This window comes from Corvus moneduloides, chromosome 2, assembly GCF_009650955.1.
Source record: "Corvus moneduloides isolate bCorMon1 chromosome 2, bCorMon1.pri, whole genome shotgun sequence".
Taxonomy (NCBI): domain Eukaryota; kingdom Metazoa; phylum Chordata; class Aves; order Passeriformes; family Corvidae; genus Corvus; species Corvus moneduloides.
In genome coordinates this window covers 118595693-118616017 of record NC_045477.1, presented here as the reverse complement: position 1 = coordinate 118616017, position 20325 = coordinate 118595693, and the positions used below count along the sequence as shown (strand labels likewise).

Here is a 20325-nt window from a genome sequence, read left to right as displayed (position 1 = left end):
AGTCCTGCTTTTCAGCTGGAACGCTTCCCGACCAGGACTGTTTTTAGGGACTCTTCAGCACAGCAGTGTCTGGAGAATGAAATGATTTACCCACACCCTCCCCAGCTGCTATGAAAGCAGTTTCACTTCTGATGTATCAAAGACAGTAGATGCAGTTTAAGGTGCTGTTGCACAATTGTTAACACCCAAAATTTTGCAGCTTGAACAGTGCAACACCAGGAGGAATCATCTTTAAAAAGTCATGACACCTTTTGATTACCTATTTCTTCAATTAAGCACATTCCTTCTGTCACAAATGAGCTCTCTTGCTCTCTGCAGACCACAACAGAAATTTGCAGGCTCTTTCTAACCCTACCGAAAAACCCTATCAATTAAAAGAATCCAAACCAACCCCCCCAACTCCTAACCCCAAGTTGCACTCTTAAAATTCAACTTTATCAAGGAAATATGGAGAGGCTAGCGATGTTTTAGCTGAAGACATGCTTCACCAGCTCTGGAAAACAGAAGGCAAAGAATTGCTCAAATAATAGCTTAAGATCTAAGAATTTGAAACTTTAGTCTATGTCCTCATTAGATATTTAGAGAGCAGCATCCAATCTGAAGTAAAGGGATAATTTTTGTCAGATTCTTATAAAAAAAGGCTTTATTTTGAACAGGTTTTCTCCATTTGGTTTTACAGTCTCAACATACATCATATTCATGGACAAGCAGCATTTTCACAGAATAAGAGCCAAATACAAAGAAGAGGAAGCCACTTGGGATTAACAGTTTCAACCTAATTGACTCAGACTTCAGAAAATCCTGTATGCTGTCACTTATTTGAGGTAAAGGAATTCCATAAATTAAGATCCACTGTTCAACAGAAGAGTCAACAATGAAGTACTTGAGAAGCAGGAACCTTGGGGAGGAGGGGGAAAAAACAAATCTTAAAAGACATTGTGAGCAACAAGAAAAGGGGGAGGTAGGATTTCCACTTGGTTTGTATTGGTGAACCAACACTTGGGTCTATCAGGTGTAAATGTTTAACCAAATCGGTGCAGTTTAAATTTCAAATTTGATGAATTTCACTGGTAGCACCGTCTCAAAAGGCAAACCTAAGTTCATGCTGAATGCTGTCACTAGGCACCCACTAGAGTATCCATTAAATTCCGCTGCTTTCAGTGCCCATTCTGACATATTCCAGATAAATGGGTAATTTTTGGGCAGCTGTGCAATCAGATCATAAAATTATACATTTGGTGGAATTCAAGAATGCTTTCTTAAGTAAAATTGTACTGGGGGAGAGGGAAAAATCAACCTTCCACTATCTGTTCATGCAAAAATATACCTGCAGTGAAACAGGGTTTAGACAAACAGATTAAAGCCATTCCAGGGACACATTTGTACTTGTGTTAAACTAACTTTATAGAACTAACTTCTAAACTAGCTTTACAGAGCAAATCTTAAACCTTTTAAATAGTGTCCATGTTGTATTAGATACTGTTTAAAAAACAAAAGCAAAGACTATCCTCACCTTTTGTAGCTTGAGATTTAAATTAGCTCACCAATAATCCTGAATTTCACTGAAGAGAAAAATGGAACTGGATGAATATCCTGTAAACTGCAAGAACTAAATTATCAATGTGAAATTCCTAATGCCCAGCAGAAATACCTTTCAGCTCAGTTATTTAATGCCAGGTACTGCTCAATTTCTTCCAGTAAAGCATCATTTGATTTATGTACTTAGAACAAAACATTGTGTGGAGATGGGCTTCACTGCTTGAGTGGTATTTCTTCAAAAAGGGTCCTGGCACACCAAGTTCCGAAGTCTGGTTGGCCAAACCACCCAGTGGGAACAAAATAAATTCAAACTGAACTGGTGCAAGAATTTAGTTGTAAGAAGCAAAGCAGATTAATTTAGAAAGCTCACTTTTCAATATCATTTTCCAATTCCAAGTTCCAGTGAGCAAAATGGTTTTGTATTTATTTTAGAGGCAGAGAGAAGCTGGTTTGTTAATCATCTATGTGATGCATCCATATCCTATTTCCTTTTTTTAATAATCACCAAGAAGCAGATTTATCATTTAGCAGGCTATCTGGCTCAGAACTAAGGAAGCTCTAGTAAATTCTCTCCCCCCACTGGAAAGCTGTGTTTTATTGCGTAACTTCATGTACATTAAGTTATATCTTGCAGAAATATGATCAGTGACCAAAACCCCTTGCTATGTTATACTTTGAAAAAAAAGCAGACATGAATGAGGTGAAACTGCAAGTCAACCACTGCACAAAGCATGTCTCAAGATTCCAACATTTCCACGGAGTTTTACCACTTTGGGACACAACCTGTGATGTTCAGCGATTGTGCAATTCGAGCTCAGAAAAATAAAAGTATGTGAAGGAACTGCCATCTGTCCATTAGCTTTCATCATACTCCAGACTATCAGAAAGGTGGAAAAAAGATTTATTTTCCACTAGCATCCAATTAGATTTCTATGACCTTGAATGCTAACAAAATGCTTTTCATTAAATGACAGGTGAGAGCATAGAGAAAAAAAAAATCTCTTAAAAAATTTGATCCTTGTATTTAGGACCTTGCATTTCCTTCCACAGCACTTCTCTATCATTTTGCAAGAAGCATAATTTTGGTGATTTTTTTTCACAAAACCCTCACCTGCCTATTATGAATCATTGCAATAAAAATATTTTTTTCCCACACTGTACTAGGCAACTTTCTTTCCAGCTCAAGAAAGGAATTTAGTCAAGAATTATAAAAACCTGAACTATGAACTCTGGCACAGCCAGGAGCAGCCACTCAACTACACCAGAGTGCTTAGAAAATAGGCAGCCAGGAGTAGCAACTCAACTACTCCAGAGTGCTTAGAAAATAGGCTTTAGATTTTACACCAAGAAATTGGATTTATTGTAAATGCCACAGTCACATTGATAGACAGAGCACAGACTTCTGGTAACAAACAAACATACATTTTTGTAACTAAGCATTTCTACTCGGTAAATAAATGCATTTCGCACAGCCTTCCTCTTAAATGTGCCTAAACTAACCTAAATAAGCAGACAGCATAGCAGAAAAGGGAAACTTATGTGAGTAACTGTTTCTTAAGCAGTATATTATTTTTACTATGTATATAATATTTTATATTATATACACACACATTTTCATCAACAGTTCAAATTATACCCAAATAAAAAAAACCTTAAACCAAAACTGGCGCTCCTCCAATACATTTACCACCTTTCCCTCAGGCAGACTTAATCCAGGTATTTGTCAAGATAGAGGAATGACAGTTAAAAAGACTCCCCCCACAAGAAACAAGTTACACAAAGAATACTGTATCACTACAAATTTTTTATTCAGAAGCCCATCTTTAAAAAAAATGTCATTATGAACTTGTTTGGTCAAACTACAACACTTTCTAGCAGACATACAGTAAAAATGGCATGGCTCAGAATCGACCGGATCGTTCACGATCTCTTGACCGCCTCCTGTCACGCTCACGGCCTCCTCCTCCTCCTCCTCCACCTCCACGACCGCGATCTCTGGATCTAGACCGGCGTTCACGGGACCTCGACCTGGATCTATGCCTTCAAAGAAAGTTTGGACATTTTATTGTTTCGTTCCAGGCAGCAATTTACTCGCAGTACCACACAGTGGAACGTGTAATTAACAACGGGAGTGATGAGGGAGAAGAAAGGCAGCGTGTCATTAGAAGGATTGGTTAATTGGCACTTGGGCTGCAAAACCCAATGCATTTACAAACTGCACGAACTTCATACTGGGGAGTCAGCACCAATAGGCACAAGATGGGCTGTTCCCTGCAGTCACCTGTTACAATGGATGTGCAAACCCCAAGGAAAGGCACGGTTACACTGCTGTTATTTAAAGCAGGAGAAGGGGACACCTGCTTTGGCAGACAGATCTCTTAGCAACACACACCAAAAGTCTACAGCTGCTTCTAAGTCCACTCACATTAAATCAATTGCATTAATTAGCAATTACAACCCAGTTCTCTGTTGTTGTTCCCCCTACATCATTTCTACCCCCCAGGACATGAGCACTGGCACATCATCTTCCCAGCCTCTTAGGTTGATAAATGCAGGAAGGGAGCTAAAACCACCCAGAACACAGTACTATCACAGCTACTACCAATCAGCATTACTGAATCTGAGAGTTCCACACTTCTTACAGTGACCAAAAGGTTAATATAAAAAGCACACTTGGTCCTTTTCATACAGCATTCAAACATCTGAAGTTTTTTGAAGTTAAATTAATCCTCACAGATTCTGAAATACTGCCAGAGATATTTATAGAAAAACACACTCACAATCCCAGGCTCCTTCTGTGATTGACAGAAACCTAAAAAAATTGTGCTTTATAGAAAAGCAAGATCAAAATTTTTACATGCCTATCCCAAATAGCAAGGTCCTAAATGCAAGCAGATTGAATCCAGCTCCAAGTGAACCATCACAGTAACAGCAGTGGTAAAAGCCTTTCTGCAAGGTACCTCACTAAATGAATAGTTTAATATATAACAAAGTGTATTTATCTACTTTTTTTACCATTAAGCAAAATTACTTCTCCTTTCTCCTACTGGGAATTCCTATCAAGAAAGGTCACACTGTGAAGGCAGAAGTGTGCTCAACAGAGTGACTGCCTGGTATCAATAGTGAGAAATGAATACAGGCTACAACATTTCACCATTAACAGTTAAAGGCAAATAAGGTTGGGTCCTGAGTATAATCTATAGATCTGCTTGACTGCACATAATGCTGAAAGCAGCCTATCTGATGCTGCCAAAATGCCTACTGGCCAACTAGCCTGCATCTAACAAAGGCCATGAGCAAACACATTTAGAAGAGAACAAAACAGAGGAGGCATAAAGCAACTTCTCCCAAATAATGTCCATCTGTACAGTTTGCAGTTTGGAGATCTGAACAACAGATAGGGCCTATGTACTCAGTAACTCAGTGAGTTTTTTCCTCCTTGAACTCTGCCTTCCACACCAACCTTCAGAATCTACACTACTGCAGAGCAAAAAACACTGTATTTTTAGAGCTCTACTCATTTGTTCTAAACTGGCTACTTGCCAGCTTGACTTGATGCCCTTTGGCATGTGCCAGAAGTGCATCAGAAAAAACAAGAGGACTTGGCAGGAGTTTAAAGATTTGCCTTCAGATCTTTCAGCAACTGATCCTTAAATTACTTCTTTTAGTAGTGCTTAAAAACAAACTTACTTTTTACGACGCCGCCCATACAACTCCCGCCTTAACTCTCGAGAAATGGGCTTCAAATGCATAAAGTTGCAGAAACCTCCTCGTGTACACTCTCTGAAACAGAATTCAAGAGGCACAGTTAAGAATTCCCAGCTCTACATTATCTGCTTAGATCTTTATCACCTCTAATATTAAACCCAGTAAATTACAAGCATCATTTACTGACAGTGCCTCACTTCTACAACAAAATCCCCAAAAGATGGCAGAAGACAAGAGGTTCACTGCAGATCCTCCACATTACTGTTACCTGAAGTAGTTTTCTTCCTACACTCTACTACGTAAAACCCACACCCAAGCACCCTCCCTACTGTGCAAACACCCCAGAGGCTGCCAAGGCAAGAGGAAGCCATTGCTTTACCCCATTTCATATTGACGGCAGCAGGCCTCTCTGAAGTCAGTCACAGGTGAGAGCTCGGCATGGATGGGCTGCCCATTAAACCAGCGATTGTTCAGGTCAATCACAGCCTTTTCTGCATCTTCTTCACGGCGAAACTAAAAGCAAAAGCAACATTCTCCTTACAATACAGAGAAGCAACAGGAGTAGGTAAAAGATTCCTATCAAATCAGTTGTGCAATACATGAGGCTCACAGCTAGTAATGAAACCAGAAGCTACTTCAGGTTTCTTGGACAGTCCATCAAATCAAAGGTAAATATGCCAGCTTTTGAATAACTGGGACTCAAGGGCTAATCAAAACATTGATTTTTCTTTTCATTATGCTCTATTTGGTCTTTCAAGTGCAGAAGTCAGTCAATAGAAGAGACTTGAGTTTTCTTAGTACAGCTTTAAACCAAGAGAATGCTTATGATTACTTTCTGGAGCACCAACAGTCCTGATGTAATGCATTTTTTCAACTATTTAAGAGAAATTTATATTAAAACTGGAGCTCTTATTCATTTAAATTAGTATTTACAAAAATCAGATCCTGTTTTATGATGAATGTAAAACTTAAATTTGAAATGCCTTTTCACAGCTAGTTGTTTTAAGACGACTTTTTGTTTTGATTATGACCTACACAGTCAAGAATTTCAGGTGTGAAAATACTTTCCAGCTGAGGGAAGGTACAGCCAAAATATTCAAAGAAACTTTCTCACACCTCCCCAACACCACGAACACACAGTAAAATTTCTGTGGGTGACAACTTTGCACTCATTATTCAAGAGATACCAATGACTTTTAGAAGTTAAACCTACTTACTCCAGTTTGCACCTTGAACCACCCAGCTACTGCCATATCTAACTTGGTTTCAGATAGTGTTTAACTGGGAAGTTAGAAAATTAATGCAGCTGTGGCATATAAACCTCTCTCATACTGATGTGCTTAAAGGGCAGCATGATGCTAAGACAAATCCCAAATTAATCCTGCCAAACTAAACAGTCCAGTAGCGGTGACTGTTTATAACTATGTAAAAGAAAAAAAAAAGTGTTAATCTTTCTGAAAATTACATGGATTTTAACTATCAAGAAAGTTTCTCAAAATTTATTAAAATTTCTTTTGGATTCCTTTCACATTTTTACTCTACTTTAAATTGTGAAGTTGGAGAGGAGCTTATATACTGAAGATCTTCCCTTGCAAAGTCTACAAGCATAGAGTAGCTTTCAAAATACTAAATCAATAAATACCACCCCTCCTGATTACATGAACATCTCTTCATCCTACCTTTACGTATACATTTCCAACTAGATGATCTCCAAGGTTATCACAAACGTTCATCTCCTCAACTTCGCCGTATTTCTCCTCCATTTCTGTGAAGACCTCCTAAGCACAAAGCAACCCAGCAGAACTTTGCAGCACATTACTTGTAAGTACAGAAATATTGCATTTAACTCTAAGTATAAAAAGAAGACCTCCCTTGGAAAAAAGCAGGATCACTTTATTTTTTCTTTTACATTTTTGGGTTTAAGATAACTATTTGCTTGGCTATCTGTAAGCACAGCACTAACAAGATACAACAAAAACCTATGGAAAACATGCACAGCATTACATAATACACAGGATGCACCGAAAGCACAACACAGAAACCCTGATGCTGTAGTTTCAGGTACTTTGTTTCTATACAAATAATTGAGTGTACTTTAAATGTATAAAAAAGGAGATTATACAATCAAAATGCTACAACACTTAAGATGCTGATTTTAAACAAAGTCTATTTCAAGCAGTCAAATTAAGGCCAAACTAACCAATGGCTACACCTGGAAATATTTCACACAAGGCTGTACACTTTATACAAACACCTGAGGAAGTGCTTTTTCCTGAATCCATCTAATTGTGCTATCCCCACTACATCCATTTAACTGCTTGGTGGTGACAGATCCAGTAACACTGCAATGCATCTTTACATACCTCAAAGAACTCATCGTAATGTTCCTGCATCTCAACATCGCTCACAGCACCTGCAAAAGTCAAAGAGTCAGATCGATTAGAGCCTGTCAGTAAGGAAGAGGAGATTTTGATCATTCTACAACACAATCTAGAGAGGCCGTCTGGAGCATAAGAGACACCATATAGCATAGAGCTAACTAACAGGAATATTGCAAAATAAGGATGTGTGAAGAGCTCTTTGAGTCCCCAAAGTATCTGTCAAAACATTAAATTGATATGATCAAATCAAAGCAAGTTTTAATCAGAGCCAAACTTGTATGCCACAAATTTAAAGGGGAAAAGAATTACTTTGAAACATCACTTAAAATTTAATATAGTATAGCTCCACTCTCTAACTACCAACGATTTTACCTAAACAGAAGGCAAGTGCTTTGTTACATTTCCATACCTTAAAATATTGTAACAATTTAGTATTCCTCTTCCTAAAAGCAGACTTTTATGTCCACCTCTCCAGCATATCCACTAGAATTTGAGAGCTCACAATGTAAAATAGTCCAGGATATTTTTTAAATTTGCTCAAAATAGTCATTGAAATGACACACTTTTCTCAGTGCCCCTCAATGCTTTACAACAGAGAGCCATTTTCTAGTTTAAGTTTGAGTGTCACTTCATTTTTCTGTAGTCCTGCAGAACACCTTTTAGTGCAAAACAAGCCAGCCTTATACTCAAGATTATTTTCATGCTACAAGCTGGACTTCAAAAACAAGTGCTGCTTGCCTGCTGCTACAAAACTCAACATAAGTGTGGCTTATTTTTCAAAGCACTGAAAGTATAAAAATGAGTTTCATTTATTTCTTCCAGTCTACAGAACTTGAAACAAGCTGTATGCATTAAAGCCATTAGATTAGCTCTTCAGCAGTTAAGTGGTTTATTAGGATCAAGCGGAGCAGTTTTACAACAAACCCTGCATTTTATACTAGAAAAATATGCTAGTGTTTAAAATTACAAACCAGACTGGTTTAGTTCACAGAATGTGAAAGACAAGAAACTGAGCCAAAAAAGCTGAGTTTATTCACTTTTAGGCTGCTATGAAAAAAATTTTGGCTAGTATTACCAGTTGGACAAACTTTATGTTTTTCTTCAAAGGCTCTAATATTAACCAGCCACACTCTTTGAATTGCAGTTCCTGTTCTTCCACCCAGCTCACCTCCACAAGAGAGTAAGGGGCATTTGGTTTATAGTTTAGGCTAACAATGTGTCTGCATTCGAGACAGGTTTGCTTTTAAGAAATTTATTCTCCCCCATGGTTATAGCAAATTAAGGAATATCAAACATTAAACCAGTAATTCTAGGCAGTTTAATACTTAACTATATTCCCAAAGTTCTGCCAACACCACTGATAACAGCTTACTAACACCTAAGATTTTTTTGTTTTTAAAGGTATCAGACAGGGGCTTTGAGAGCCACAGTGGGAATAATTACTTTTTACCAGATGGACAAGAGCTAAAAACTTTTTTTTTGTCAAATTAGGAGATCACAGGCAACAGTTAGTTAATGACTACTTCAATGACCTTCCAAAGTGGGAAGCATACATATGCACAGGCTTTACAAACATCCATATTCCAGGGCTACTGGTATCTGAACCATGAGAAGCCCAATTACTAATTAAAACTCAGGAAAACTATTGCTGTTCCAAACTAAGGTTAATCCTCTACGACGGCAATAGAAAGGAAGACAGTTAAGCAACAACGACAAGGCATTAAATAGCTACCCAAATTACCCATTTAAAATACATGCAATACTTAAGTAGGGACAAATATCAAAAACCAAGGAGCCAGGAGTTTCAGCAAACCTACTGCTTGCAGAGCTCCAGCTCTACCCCAGGAGGTACAGTCAGGCTCTGGCACACAGCTACTCGCTTGTCACGACAAACTAGAGTTGGATACCAGCATTTACAACACTGGAGGATCTGTGCAGGACTCTTGCAGCTGTAAGTCTAAACAGCTCCACAGACCAAACTGCTGTAACTCTGTGCAAATTAGTTACCAGCGCATTGAGAGTTCAGGGAGACAGTGGAAACACCCAAATGGAAAAGTTTTGGTCTCCTGAAACAGCATTAACTACTAAGCATCTGCAAGGAGAGAGCCTATGAACCAATGGAACTGTTCAAGCATCCAGACAAAATTACACAGCTCATTTACATGTCCAGCTTGATTGTGTGACAAAAACACAAATTACATAATCGAGCCATTATTACTTTTAGAAGCAAGAGAGACAGTGTTGACTTTTAAGTTAGTGGCTGATTTCACAAAGCACTTCTAATCAAATGCTGGTAACTAATCTGAACTAGTCTATAAACCAACAGTCAAAAAAAAAAAAAAAAAGGATAGCCAAACAAAGCTTTATTACCACACAGTCAATACTCACTTCAACAAGAAATATTAGTTAGGAAAGAACACCGATCCTTTTTTGGTTCTAAAACTTTTTTTTTTTTATCTTATTCTAATATTGATGATTCAATTACAATGATATATCAGTAATCGCCGATCAACAATCCTGGGCATTAACTGCTGCTAGTCTCACAGGAGGTGTGTTTGCTTATGCCCATTTGTATCTCAGGAGAAGTCATTAAATTACTTCATGACCATACCCAAATTCCTTCCCCTCCTCAAAAATACGTTAAAAAATTACTTTTTCTTAGGTAAATATGCCAAATGGCATTGGAATTTGAATTTTCAAAGCATGGAAAGAATTTTAAGCATGCACCCATCCAGAAAGGACAGCTGCCAGAAGGGAAGCGTTGGTCAGTCATGGTGTATTCTTCCAAAGTGCACTCCCTAAACGGAAGCTGCATTAACCTAGGACGAATTTATGCATGCAGTCTGTAAAGTTTCAAATTCAAGTTCTCTTAACGTTTACAGAGCAGGACATTTGTTCTGGATGAAGTCAATGTGTCATTGTCCTGCTCTTTTCGACAGTGTAACCTAATGGATAGCACAAAACATACAGAAAACCATTCCTAGGATGCAGGCAACTGGCAGGGAGAAAGGTGACAGAAGAAAGCAGTGCAACCAGCACTGCTTCACAGGGGAAGTACGATTTCAACCCCTTTATGATTTAATAGTTGGTATTCAGATTCCCCTCATAGTTTTGGGAGTAGGGAGGAAGGTAGTGGGACAAAAATTTTGGGGCTTTTTTGTTTTGTTTTTTTTTTTGTTTGTGTTTGTTTTGAACACATGTAACGAAACGTGGTCAGTTTGATCTGTTAAACTAAAATGGCAGACCAGCTTAAGTCGACACTGAGCTCTGACAATCAAGCCCAGGGAACCAGTGAAGGAACTTGTATGAACTTACAGCGCAAACCGTCAGCAGACTGGGAAGAGTTTTGAGGGTTACGGTAAATGTTCAAGAGGGCAATGGTCTGAAATACAAAACGCAACAACTTTATATTATGGAAAATAATTTTAACAAGAAACTGGTTTCCTTTAGGGTCGCTTTAGCCGAGTCTGTGCTGAAAGAGAGGTGGTTATTCTCTCCCAAGCAGGAGAACTTGCACTTAGCTGGTGACCTTTCTACACCAACCTAACACTGTAAAGTAATAGAGATCTCATGATACTCCATTATTGTATTCTTAATTTTATTCCATTCACCAATATTGCTATAGAGGGGTTTTGCATGACTTCAGACCGCTCTGAAACAGAATCCAAATACAGCATTCACACTACTATAATAATATTATTATTATATTAATGTAATATTGATAATATTGAATTTGGTTTTACTGAATGGCTTCTTATCAACAAAATTCCAGGAAAGGAAGTAATACAATAATTAGAGCATAACATGAAATCTCCATTTTCCTAAGAAAGTTAAGATGAGAGAAAACCCAGTTTTGGGAAACTTACCGTACATCACATATATACCTATTTTTTTTTTTTTTGGTGTTAAATCAAGAATTTGAGAAATGTCTGCAGTTTAACCCTTTCAAAAGAATGCAGTGTTACTAAGCAACCAAGTTTCACTTTGCAACACAAAAGGGAATCTGCATCAAGTCCAATTTGCGCAGTCACTTCTGCACTCAGAATCGCACACGTTCCACAAATTCTTGATCTGTGCGCAAGAAGAGTTCCGTCACTTGTCCTGTTTGCAACAGCTTTATGTCAGCAGCTCAGAAGCCAACATTATTTTCTCATAATTAGGAGTGGGCTCTTTAACACCATTCTTTAAAAAAATTTCTCCAACTGTGGGACTTACAGTGTGAGCCGTCAGCCGTCTGTGCACTGTTTTGGGGGTTACGATAGATGTTTTGAATCAAGATGGTCTGCGGGGAAAAAAAATAAAAAGGGGAATTCTACTGGCTGCTGTGCATATAATAGACAATTGCAAAGAGACAACTTGTTTGCAAACAGCTAAAAGTCATATTTTATCCTTAAGACTTCCTTTTGTATTTGCAGAGTATCTTCCAAAATTGCATCCAGACCATCATATTATGAAAACAGTTTTAATTAACCACCAAGAAAGAGCTGCGTTTGTCTCAACAGCTATCCTCAAAATGGGAGGTGTGAGGCACAGGAACCTAAAATGTCACACGAGGTATTCTGGAGACCAGAAACTAAACTTTCGAGACCAGATTCACTACTGCAAGTCTAGGGGGGGAAAAACAGTGTTATGCGCACAGCATGTAATACGTAATGCCACAGTGTCCAAAATGCTACACCAGACCATAAGGCCTTTAGGCAACTGCTACATCTCATTTTGTGCATCAGGAGTTTCTTGGTGGAATTTCTGTTTAAATAATATAATAGCATCATAGGTTCACATGTTTCCGATCCTTCAAATAAGGACAATATCCTTTTAGCCCTTCTGCTTTTTACTTGAAGAATTAGCCCAGGCAGACTTGAAACCTTACATTTGTACCGTTCTTCTTAAAATCAAGTTGTCTGAAAAAACAAACCATGTTTAAGTTAGTAAACTAATATTACAAAAAAATTCCAAACGTCCATATCACTGTAAGCAGCTCAAAAATTGAAATTTGATTACTTAAAACACAAGCTCAATGTTAGTCAGTATGAATGGCAATCCCCAAGTAACTTTAGCTTAGACATTATTATTATTAGTCACAGTAAGAATTCAGAGCTTAAAGAAGTCACAGGCCCAGCAATGTCACACCTACATATGCTACCCGTTTAACATCTAAAAAAAATACATCTGTAACATCACATTGAAAATCACACACTTGTTTTATTATGGGTCCAGCCATACCAACCAAAGCTTTGTGCTTCCGTGGCCCAGGTTTAAACTACCTATGCTTTAGTCTACAACTGGAGAGTGCCAGAAACATGCATCTCATCTCGTTAGGGTGCTTCTGCTGACTGGGGGTAAATTGATCACCCTGGATTGTGTGACCTTTCCTAACACAGCTCTTCTGTAAAGTAGCTGCACCAGCAAGAGCTGCACAAGGTTAAAACATTGTGCTGGTAACTTCCCATTAGCAAGATCTCTGTTGTTCTATTTTCTATCACAGCTGATTGTCAACCTGCGCACAAATGAAGATTTCTGCAGACCCCACACACTGCCAGAAACCTGGGAGATGCTACAGCACAGCTGCCAGGCACAAGGCTGTGCAGTCCCAGACATCCCTGGATGAATGGGATGTGCCCTGCTGACCCACTTCAGCTGGCATTGCTCACCAGGGTCTAAAGCAAAGCTAAAGGCTGCACTGACAGAAAGCTGTAGTTGCACACAAAGTTTTATTGGTAAAAAAAAGATGCAAGGGTGGTGGGGTTTTTTGTTAGGTTTTTGGGGGTTTTTTTTAACTTAAAAGACAACTACTGTAGAAGCTGTCTGCTTTAGAAATACTTTTTCGTAGCCAATGACCTAAATTCAGGTCTCTAAATAACCAACTGCACTTCAACTTGTGCTCCATGTAGGTCAACAACATGGGATAGTATAAAAATGGACAATGCTCTTTGGAAATAAAACATCTGCATTAAAAATTGTTAAAATCCCAGAAGCAAAGAGGTGTTTTTGTTGCTTAAGTACCAGCAGAAGTCCCTGTCCATCAGTAACCTTGACATTCTCCCCTGGAAGTCCCCCTGCCCACTCAGAGGTTAACTTTATGAACCTGTCACATGTAGAGCACTCCCCTCCCTAATTTCTCCCCAAACGAACATGAGCCCACGTCTCTCATCAACTTTGCTCCAAAGTAGATTAAATGAACTTGCAGAAGACTCTGTTGTTATGTGAACTTTAGCTCTGTAGTTAAAACCATTGCAGTTCAAACTGCTGTAGCTAAAAGTGCAGTAGTAACTTTCTAAGGCACTATTGCTCATGTACAAAATTCCCAAAGAAATTCATCTGTGTGCCTTGACAATCAGCATTGATAGAAAGAGGGAAAACATGCATTTCTCCAGGACTGTAATTTGTGAATACTATACAGCTCATAATAATAATAATAATAATAATGAAAACCCTGTCACTCCCTGCACCTTTTCAAATTTATTTTTATTTCTGGCAGACATGCAGTCACACATCATGTCTCTAACAATATTCACTGAGCCAAAGATTAAATAATCTGTCATGCCAATTGACAATTCACCCTCAGCAACCAGGCAAGTTGTTTTCAATAAACCATTTCTTCCATATTCAAAGGAAGTATGCAAGTCACTCTTGAAACTTAAGAGCCTGGGTCAGAGAGCAAATGCAGTTAACAGATGAGTCACTTTTATTCATTAATTAGTTTTCTTCTATTATATGCATAAAAGATTAAAGTTCCCACCTTTGGGACAGGTGGAATGTGCTGCCATTGTCTGTGATTTAAAAACTCTGGGATGGTTTAAGTGCCTGAACACCACTGAGAAGGCACACTCACCTGAAAGTTAGCACTGGTTGGTCTCTACTACAGGCAAGCTTACAACAGCATCGCTTCCTGCAGCCATTAAGGGTGACAGGAGATAATTAGAAATGCTGGGAGAAGCAAATAGAACACCCCAAAAAAAGCAAAGACCCAGATAAACTGGGGCCAAAACTGAACTAATTAATCTGGAGCTTGGTAATTATTCACTTGTATCTGAGAATCTACATTTTAAAGAAGCCAGAATATACTTCCACAAGAAAGAGAAAAAAGAGGAAACAAACCTGGCTAAATGTTGGTTTGTTGTGCAACCGAGAACATCTGTCTCCATGGCGACAAGCTCCAATTTTGAAATAAAATGAGCAGTTGACTCTGCAAGAAAAAAATAAATAAAATAGTTAGACCCTGGCACAGAAAACAATTTGCAAAAAAGCATATGCCCTAAATGTCTTTATCTTGATGTGGAGAAGTAACACAGAAAAAAAACCCCACACCAAAACTGTACAGGAAAGCATTCCAACAAACCTGTCCATATTTATTCCTTTTACTCCTAATTTACAGCCAGTATCTGACCAATTTCCCCCAAAGTGGTTTCATGATCCACCACACAGAAGTGATCTCTGTTTTACTCTTCCGCTTCTCCGTTCTTGTCTTTACCTCAGTTTCAGTGGGTGATGGGATGGAAAATAATGAGAAAAATGGTCTGAAATTTACACTGGGAGCTCTGTGGCTGAGTTGATGCAGCCCCTGGTCCAGGCAATAAAACCTGTTTTAAAGCTGACACAGTCGCACCTCTCTCATGTTTTATAAACCACCTGTTTAAGTTATACTCTAAGGGTAACTCACGCTGCTACCAACACAGTACTGGAAATAATTCAGGGAAGAGAAAATCATGTTACAGAAAGAATACACATAAGCAAAATAAATTCACTTAATTAAGCCATTTCCATGAATATAGTTAATGATTTTAAGAGTAAGCTGCTTTTTTTTTTTTAAACCACAAGCTTTTCTTGAATGATCCATCTCATGACACCTTGAAAACGATCCTGGTTTAGAAATACTACTAAAACTCCCACAGAAAGGTGTAATTCACACAGAATGATGAAAGAAACCACAAGGAGTTTTGTTACCTTGACAGGGAAATGCCAAATTCTGAAGGGCAAGAAAACTATTATAGACTACATATGGGTAAGTGAAATATTAGAATTCTCCTGGAAGAAAGATTATTATTCCCATAATTAACACCAATTCTTTCCACAATCCTGTGTAACCAACATCAACTCATGGACGGAAGAATTATTAAAGTACTAAAAAGCACATCTGATCTCTAGCAAAGCATTCTACTGTAAAATTGCAACATGCTCACTCTTCATTATGCTTTTGAAAACAAACACTTAGCATTATAAAATACTTACTGTCTTTTCTGACCTCTAACCTGAAACAAAAAGAAATATCTAACTATAAAATTTCCAATAGTGCCTCCAACTTCAGCACCTTCTGGAAGGTTCCGTCTGCTTTTTTTAACCAAAAACAAGAGCTGCACAGGAATTTCATGCCTGATTAAAACTCTTGAAACTGTAATGCATTAAATTCCTATGTATCTCCTTTGTGTGAAAGGATGCTACAGTAACAGAGCTCAAAAGAGAGGCTGCCGACACTGCTTTCCTGGAATGGCAGCACTACAGAGCAGAGCAGAAGCCCCACGGCCAGGGGCTGACAAGAGTAATTTAGTCCAGCAGCACATCGATGCCCCCTTTTCATTTTTACGAGTGGAAAAACACGCCGGTTTGGTCAGGCCGATGGTGACCAAATTTTCGTTAGGAGGGTTTTGTGTGTGTGCTTCCAACAACCAGAGAAACTAGAGGCGTTCCCGGACGCGTGGAAGGCTGCAGGCAGAAGCCTGTAGGATCAGGATGCAGCAGTCGGGGAAATCCTCCGCACCCTGGGGAGGGGGGAGAAATAACCAGTCGCTGTCCTTGCAGCAGAGCGGGAGCTCTCAGGCTGCTGCGAGGCTCAGGGACACGAACAAAAGGGGAACAGGAGGAGGAGGAGGCGCTTTCTGGCAGGAGGCGGCGGGAAGCTCCGGCACCCAGCGGCCCTGACAGGAAGGCGCAGCCGCGGGGGGAAGGGGGGAGGGCGGAGGGAGGACGGGGGAGGACGGCAGCGCGCCACGAGGCGCGGGCACACCCTCATGGCGGCCGGGGGAGGAGGAAGAGGAGGAAGAAGTGGGGGGAGGGAGTGCCCGAGAACGGCCCCGGCCCGGGAGGGGGGAAGGGGGAGCGGGAAGCGCGTGGGCGGGGCCGCCGGGCGCGCGCGCGGGAACGCGCGAGTCCCACGCGCCGCCGGGCGCGCGCGCTCCCGGGGGGGGGGAGGGGAAGGGCCTGAGGGAGGCGATGGCGGAGAGGGGGGGGGGGGGGGGGGAGGGGAACGGGAAGCGCGGCCGCCTCTCGCTTCCCTCTTCCCGCCGCGTTCCAGCGGGATGGGAAAGGCGCGGGACGTGGTCCCGGCGGCGCCCCCGAGGCGGGAGTGGAAGAAATGGGCGAAACGGGCCGGGGTCCCCCCGCAGGGAAGGAGGGGCCGGGAGAAGGGAAGCAGGGCTGACCGCCGCGATCGGAACAGGCCGCGTCCCCGCGCAACCCGCTACGGGCCTCCGGCCTCCCCTCCAGCTTCCCCCCTCCCTCCCGGGGGTACCGGCGCCGCGGGAGCGGCGCGGGAAGCGGGGGAATAGGGCCACTCACTTGTCCTTCTCGGTGCCGAAGATGGAGGCCAGGTACTCCGCCATCTCCCACCGCCCGCCCGCCGGACCGCCCCGGCCCCGGCGCTGCCGCCGCGTCACAGCGACCGCGCCGGAAACGCTGCGCTGAGGGAAGGAGGGGGGCGGGGGGAGAGGAGGCGGGGCGCGCGCCCCACGCGGGGTCGCCGCGGCGCGCGCGCAGGGGCGGCGGGGCGGGGCCAGCGGCGTCGCGCTGCGGGACGGGAGCGGAACCTCCAGAGCCCGGGTTCGAGTCCCGCCCCTGGCAAGGGCCGAGGGGACGGGGTTGTTCTGGGGGTCGCGGCTTCCGAGGGTTGGGATAAAGGGATTCGCGCGAAGGTGGGGAGTGCACGGTCTAAAGGGGTTTAAATTAAAAAAAAAAAAAAGTAAAACATGCTTTTGAGTTAAAAGCAAGAGTGGAGGGGAGAACCAAATTCTTTCTGGTCATTGTTTTGGGAGGTTTCACGGAATTATGGGCCAAAAGCTGCAAGTCTGAACCCAGTGAATTGAAATTTTTGCAATGGAGCAGCAATGCATGCGGAAGATTCCAGTACTGTACATCACTGAAAAGCACATCGGGAAATAAACTTACTCGTTCTGCTGGTTCAGAAAACAAGACTGAGGACTCAGTGTGTGACTAACATTCAGATCTTTTGCGATTCCCTGAAGCAGTAACAAGTACACTTTATAGCGCTCACAGCTCGGGTTGGGCCATTCATAGATTAGGGCCATTCATAGATTAGGAGTGTTATAAATGAAGTCTGTAATTCCTGCTGTTATGTATAAAAATGAGCTGTAATAAAACTATACAGAGCCAGAGTTTCAAACCCCGCCCCCCACCAGCCTGGCTGAGAGGAAAATTTTGCAACACTAGAGCAGTTCTAAAGGAAGTTCTTTCAGCAGAGATGTAATCAATAGGTGAGGATTCCACCCCAGGTGGGGTTGGATCTTATCACCGGGACATTAACACTATGATGACCTGCTACATCTCAGCCAATAAGGAATTGGACATTCCGGGAACTCCACTAAGGGTTCCAGGAATCGGAAACGGACAAATTCATCACCAAAGATGCACAATTCATCAGACCCAAGAAACGCTTTGTGCCGTCCAACTTCGGGACAAGAAAACATCATGAATATGCTAAATTGCGAGAAGAATAGAATTAATTCGGACTCTGCCCAAAAACTGTATAAGAAGGAACCAGCCGAAGCAGCATCGGTGAACTTGGGAGCTCTGATGCGATAGAGATCATCAGATCTATGCGTGTTCACCCAGCTCCGACCCCGGGCTCAGGGCTGCTTTTCTCGATCGTGGCTTTCTGTGTGACCGATCTTTCGGCCGCGAAATAAAATCTCTTTCTTTATTAAATTTAATTTGGCTGAATTTCTTTACTTCAGGACCATTCATAGCATCATGGTTTGTGTTAGAAGGGACCTTAAAGATCATCTCCGACTCGCTGCTATGGGCAGGGACACCTTCCACTGGACCAGGTTCCACTCCATGCCCCATCCAACCTGACACCTGCAATTCCTGGTTTGTTTTGAGCTGTGGCCTGTCTCAGAACAGGGACAATCCTCTCAGCACTGCTCCATGTCCTGCCCCATTCTTTCTGTGCTCTTTAGGGATGTAAAGCTCACCTGCTCCCCGCTGCTCCTTGCTTCTTCCGACAGACTTGCACTAATTTTTGCTTCAATGTTTTTGTTAAAGCCTTCAGCTGGAATATGTCAAAATACATTTTTTCCTGGGGAATCAAAATAAGTTTTCAATATTTGAAACATGCTGGGTTTGTGTGGTGGTGTGAGTCAGGGGAAGGGATCTCTGCCTGGCATGGTAACAGCAGCCATTCTGTTCCCACATTTCTTCTTTTTATAGCTATCTATAAATCTCAGGTTAGTGACTTACTGCAGGTTACTCCCTGCCTCACTCTGCTTAGATTTATTGGGTTAAATTCTGTCACAACCCCTCCTCTGTTTTGCTCTGCCTCCTTAAGGCCCACTGTCATCACTGACACAACAACCCAGGACAAAATGATGACACCCAGATCTGGTTTGGAGATAAAAGGGCTGAGAGGAAAAATGGGGAGGGAAGCAGCCAGTTTTAAGAGAGGCAGAGCTAGCAGGAAAGGTGGAAAAAAAATGGTTGTGAAGCAAAAGAAAGCAGTGCTTGGATACAGAAAAAAGATTAAAACAAACACAGAAACGCATCCAGGGGTTCAGTACACGACGTACTTCACACGTTCACTGGATAATAGCACTTTCTGGTTGCCAGTGCCCAGAACAATGCACTAAAGAGGAACCTGGAGTTCCGGGCCAGGGCACAGGACTTGGTTTCTCAGGTTAAAGGGATTTTGCCAACAGTGCATATGCAGCGATAATTACTGACCCGAAGTCAGCAAGCCCTTTGAACAATTTTGCCAGCTCTCTGCTTGACACCTCTTGGAACAAGGCACAGCTGTGTGGAAAGAACCAATTTAAGATGCAATGTCAAAAAATTAATCTGTGAAGGCAGCCCATATACTTCAGAACAGAGCTGTAGCTGGTAATCTCATCTAATCTACTTTCATGTCTATACTTCACTAATCACCATGGTTATATAAGCAGATCTTTGATAAGATCCTTAATTATAGCAACCCCAGGAAAGGCTGCACAGCACAGCAGAGAGCAGGGTGAGGTCTTTGGAGCCATACCTTCCATATGGGTCTGGGGAAGGACTGGCTGCGGCTTTGTGTCATCTCTTGGAGCAACATGCACTGGCATAAAGGAGTCTGCCACCAAGCACATGGGGACAGACCCTCTCTGAGGCCCCCAGGTCACTGTCAGCTGAGCCCTGACCACTGTCAGTGCTGTGAGGGCACTGCTCTGATGCTGTGGCTGATGGTGAATTGGACCAGTCTGGTACCAGGGGCAGCCCGTGGGGTTGGAGGAGTGGCAGGGAAGGAGAGGAAGTGCTGAGTCAGAGCCTTGGAGAAGCAGCAGTGCAGACACTGCAGAGCATGGCCGAGGGATTTGTGTGTCTTCGGGAAGCTTTTCCTTGGGGAGCTTTTGAGATCCAACCCCTGATTAGGAACACTGATCTGTTGGTGTTAGAGTTTTATAATGAGAACCAGGAAAATTAATAAAGTTGCAGGGCT

General features: G+C 41.7%; 1 protein-coding gene and 1 long non-coding RNA gene across 9 annotated transcripts; one reads left to right on the top strand and one right to left on the bottom strand.

The window, feature by feature from the left end:
• Positions 1 to 625: 625 nt before the first annotated feature.
• U2AF1 (U2 small nuclear RNA auxiliary factor 1) lies at positions 626 to 17282 on the bottom strand. Of its 8 annotated transcripts, none has more exons than XM_032101026.1 (10): positions 17181 to 17258; positions 15858 to 16384; positions 14727 to 14814; positions 14461 to 14517; positions 11844 to 11910; positions 7611 to 7660; positions 6927 to 7025; positions 5627 to 5760; positions 5230 to 5322; positions 626 to 3579 (listed from the first exon to the last, which is right to left on the bottom strand). In XM_032101026.1, the coding sequence occupies exons 6-10, from the start codon at positions 7638 to 7640 to the stop codon at positions 3441 to 3443; spliced, it is 495 nt and encodes a 164-aa protein (XP_031956917.1). In that variant the 5' UTR covers positions 7641 to 7660; positions 11844 to 11910; positions 14461 to 14517; positions 14727 to 14814; positions 15858 to 16384; positions 17181 to 17258; the 3' UTR covers positions 626 to 3440. The 8 variants fall into 8 exon arrangements, with proteins under 8 accessions (XP_031956917.1, XP_031956916.1, XP_031956919.1 ...); XM_032101025.1 differs by lacking the exon at positions 15858 to 16384 and adding an exon at positions 10944 to 11010 and having other exon boundaries at positions 17181 to 17255; XM_032101028.1 differs by lacking the exon at positions 15858 to 16384 and having other exon boundaries at positions 17181 to 17252.
• On the top strand, positions 16860 to 17812 carry LOC116440351. Its single transcript, XR_004238567.1, has 2 exons — positions 16860 to 17212; positions 17654 to 17812. It is a non-coding gene; the product is annotated as an uncharacterized LOC116440351 (long non-coding RNA).
• The last annotated feature ends 2513 nt before the right edge of the window (positions 17813 to 20325 follow it).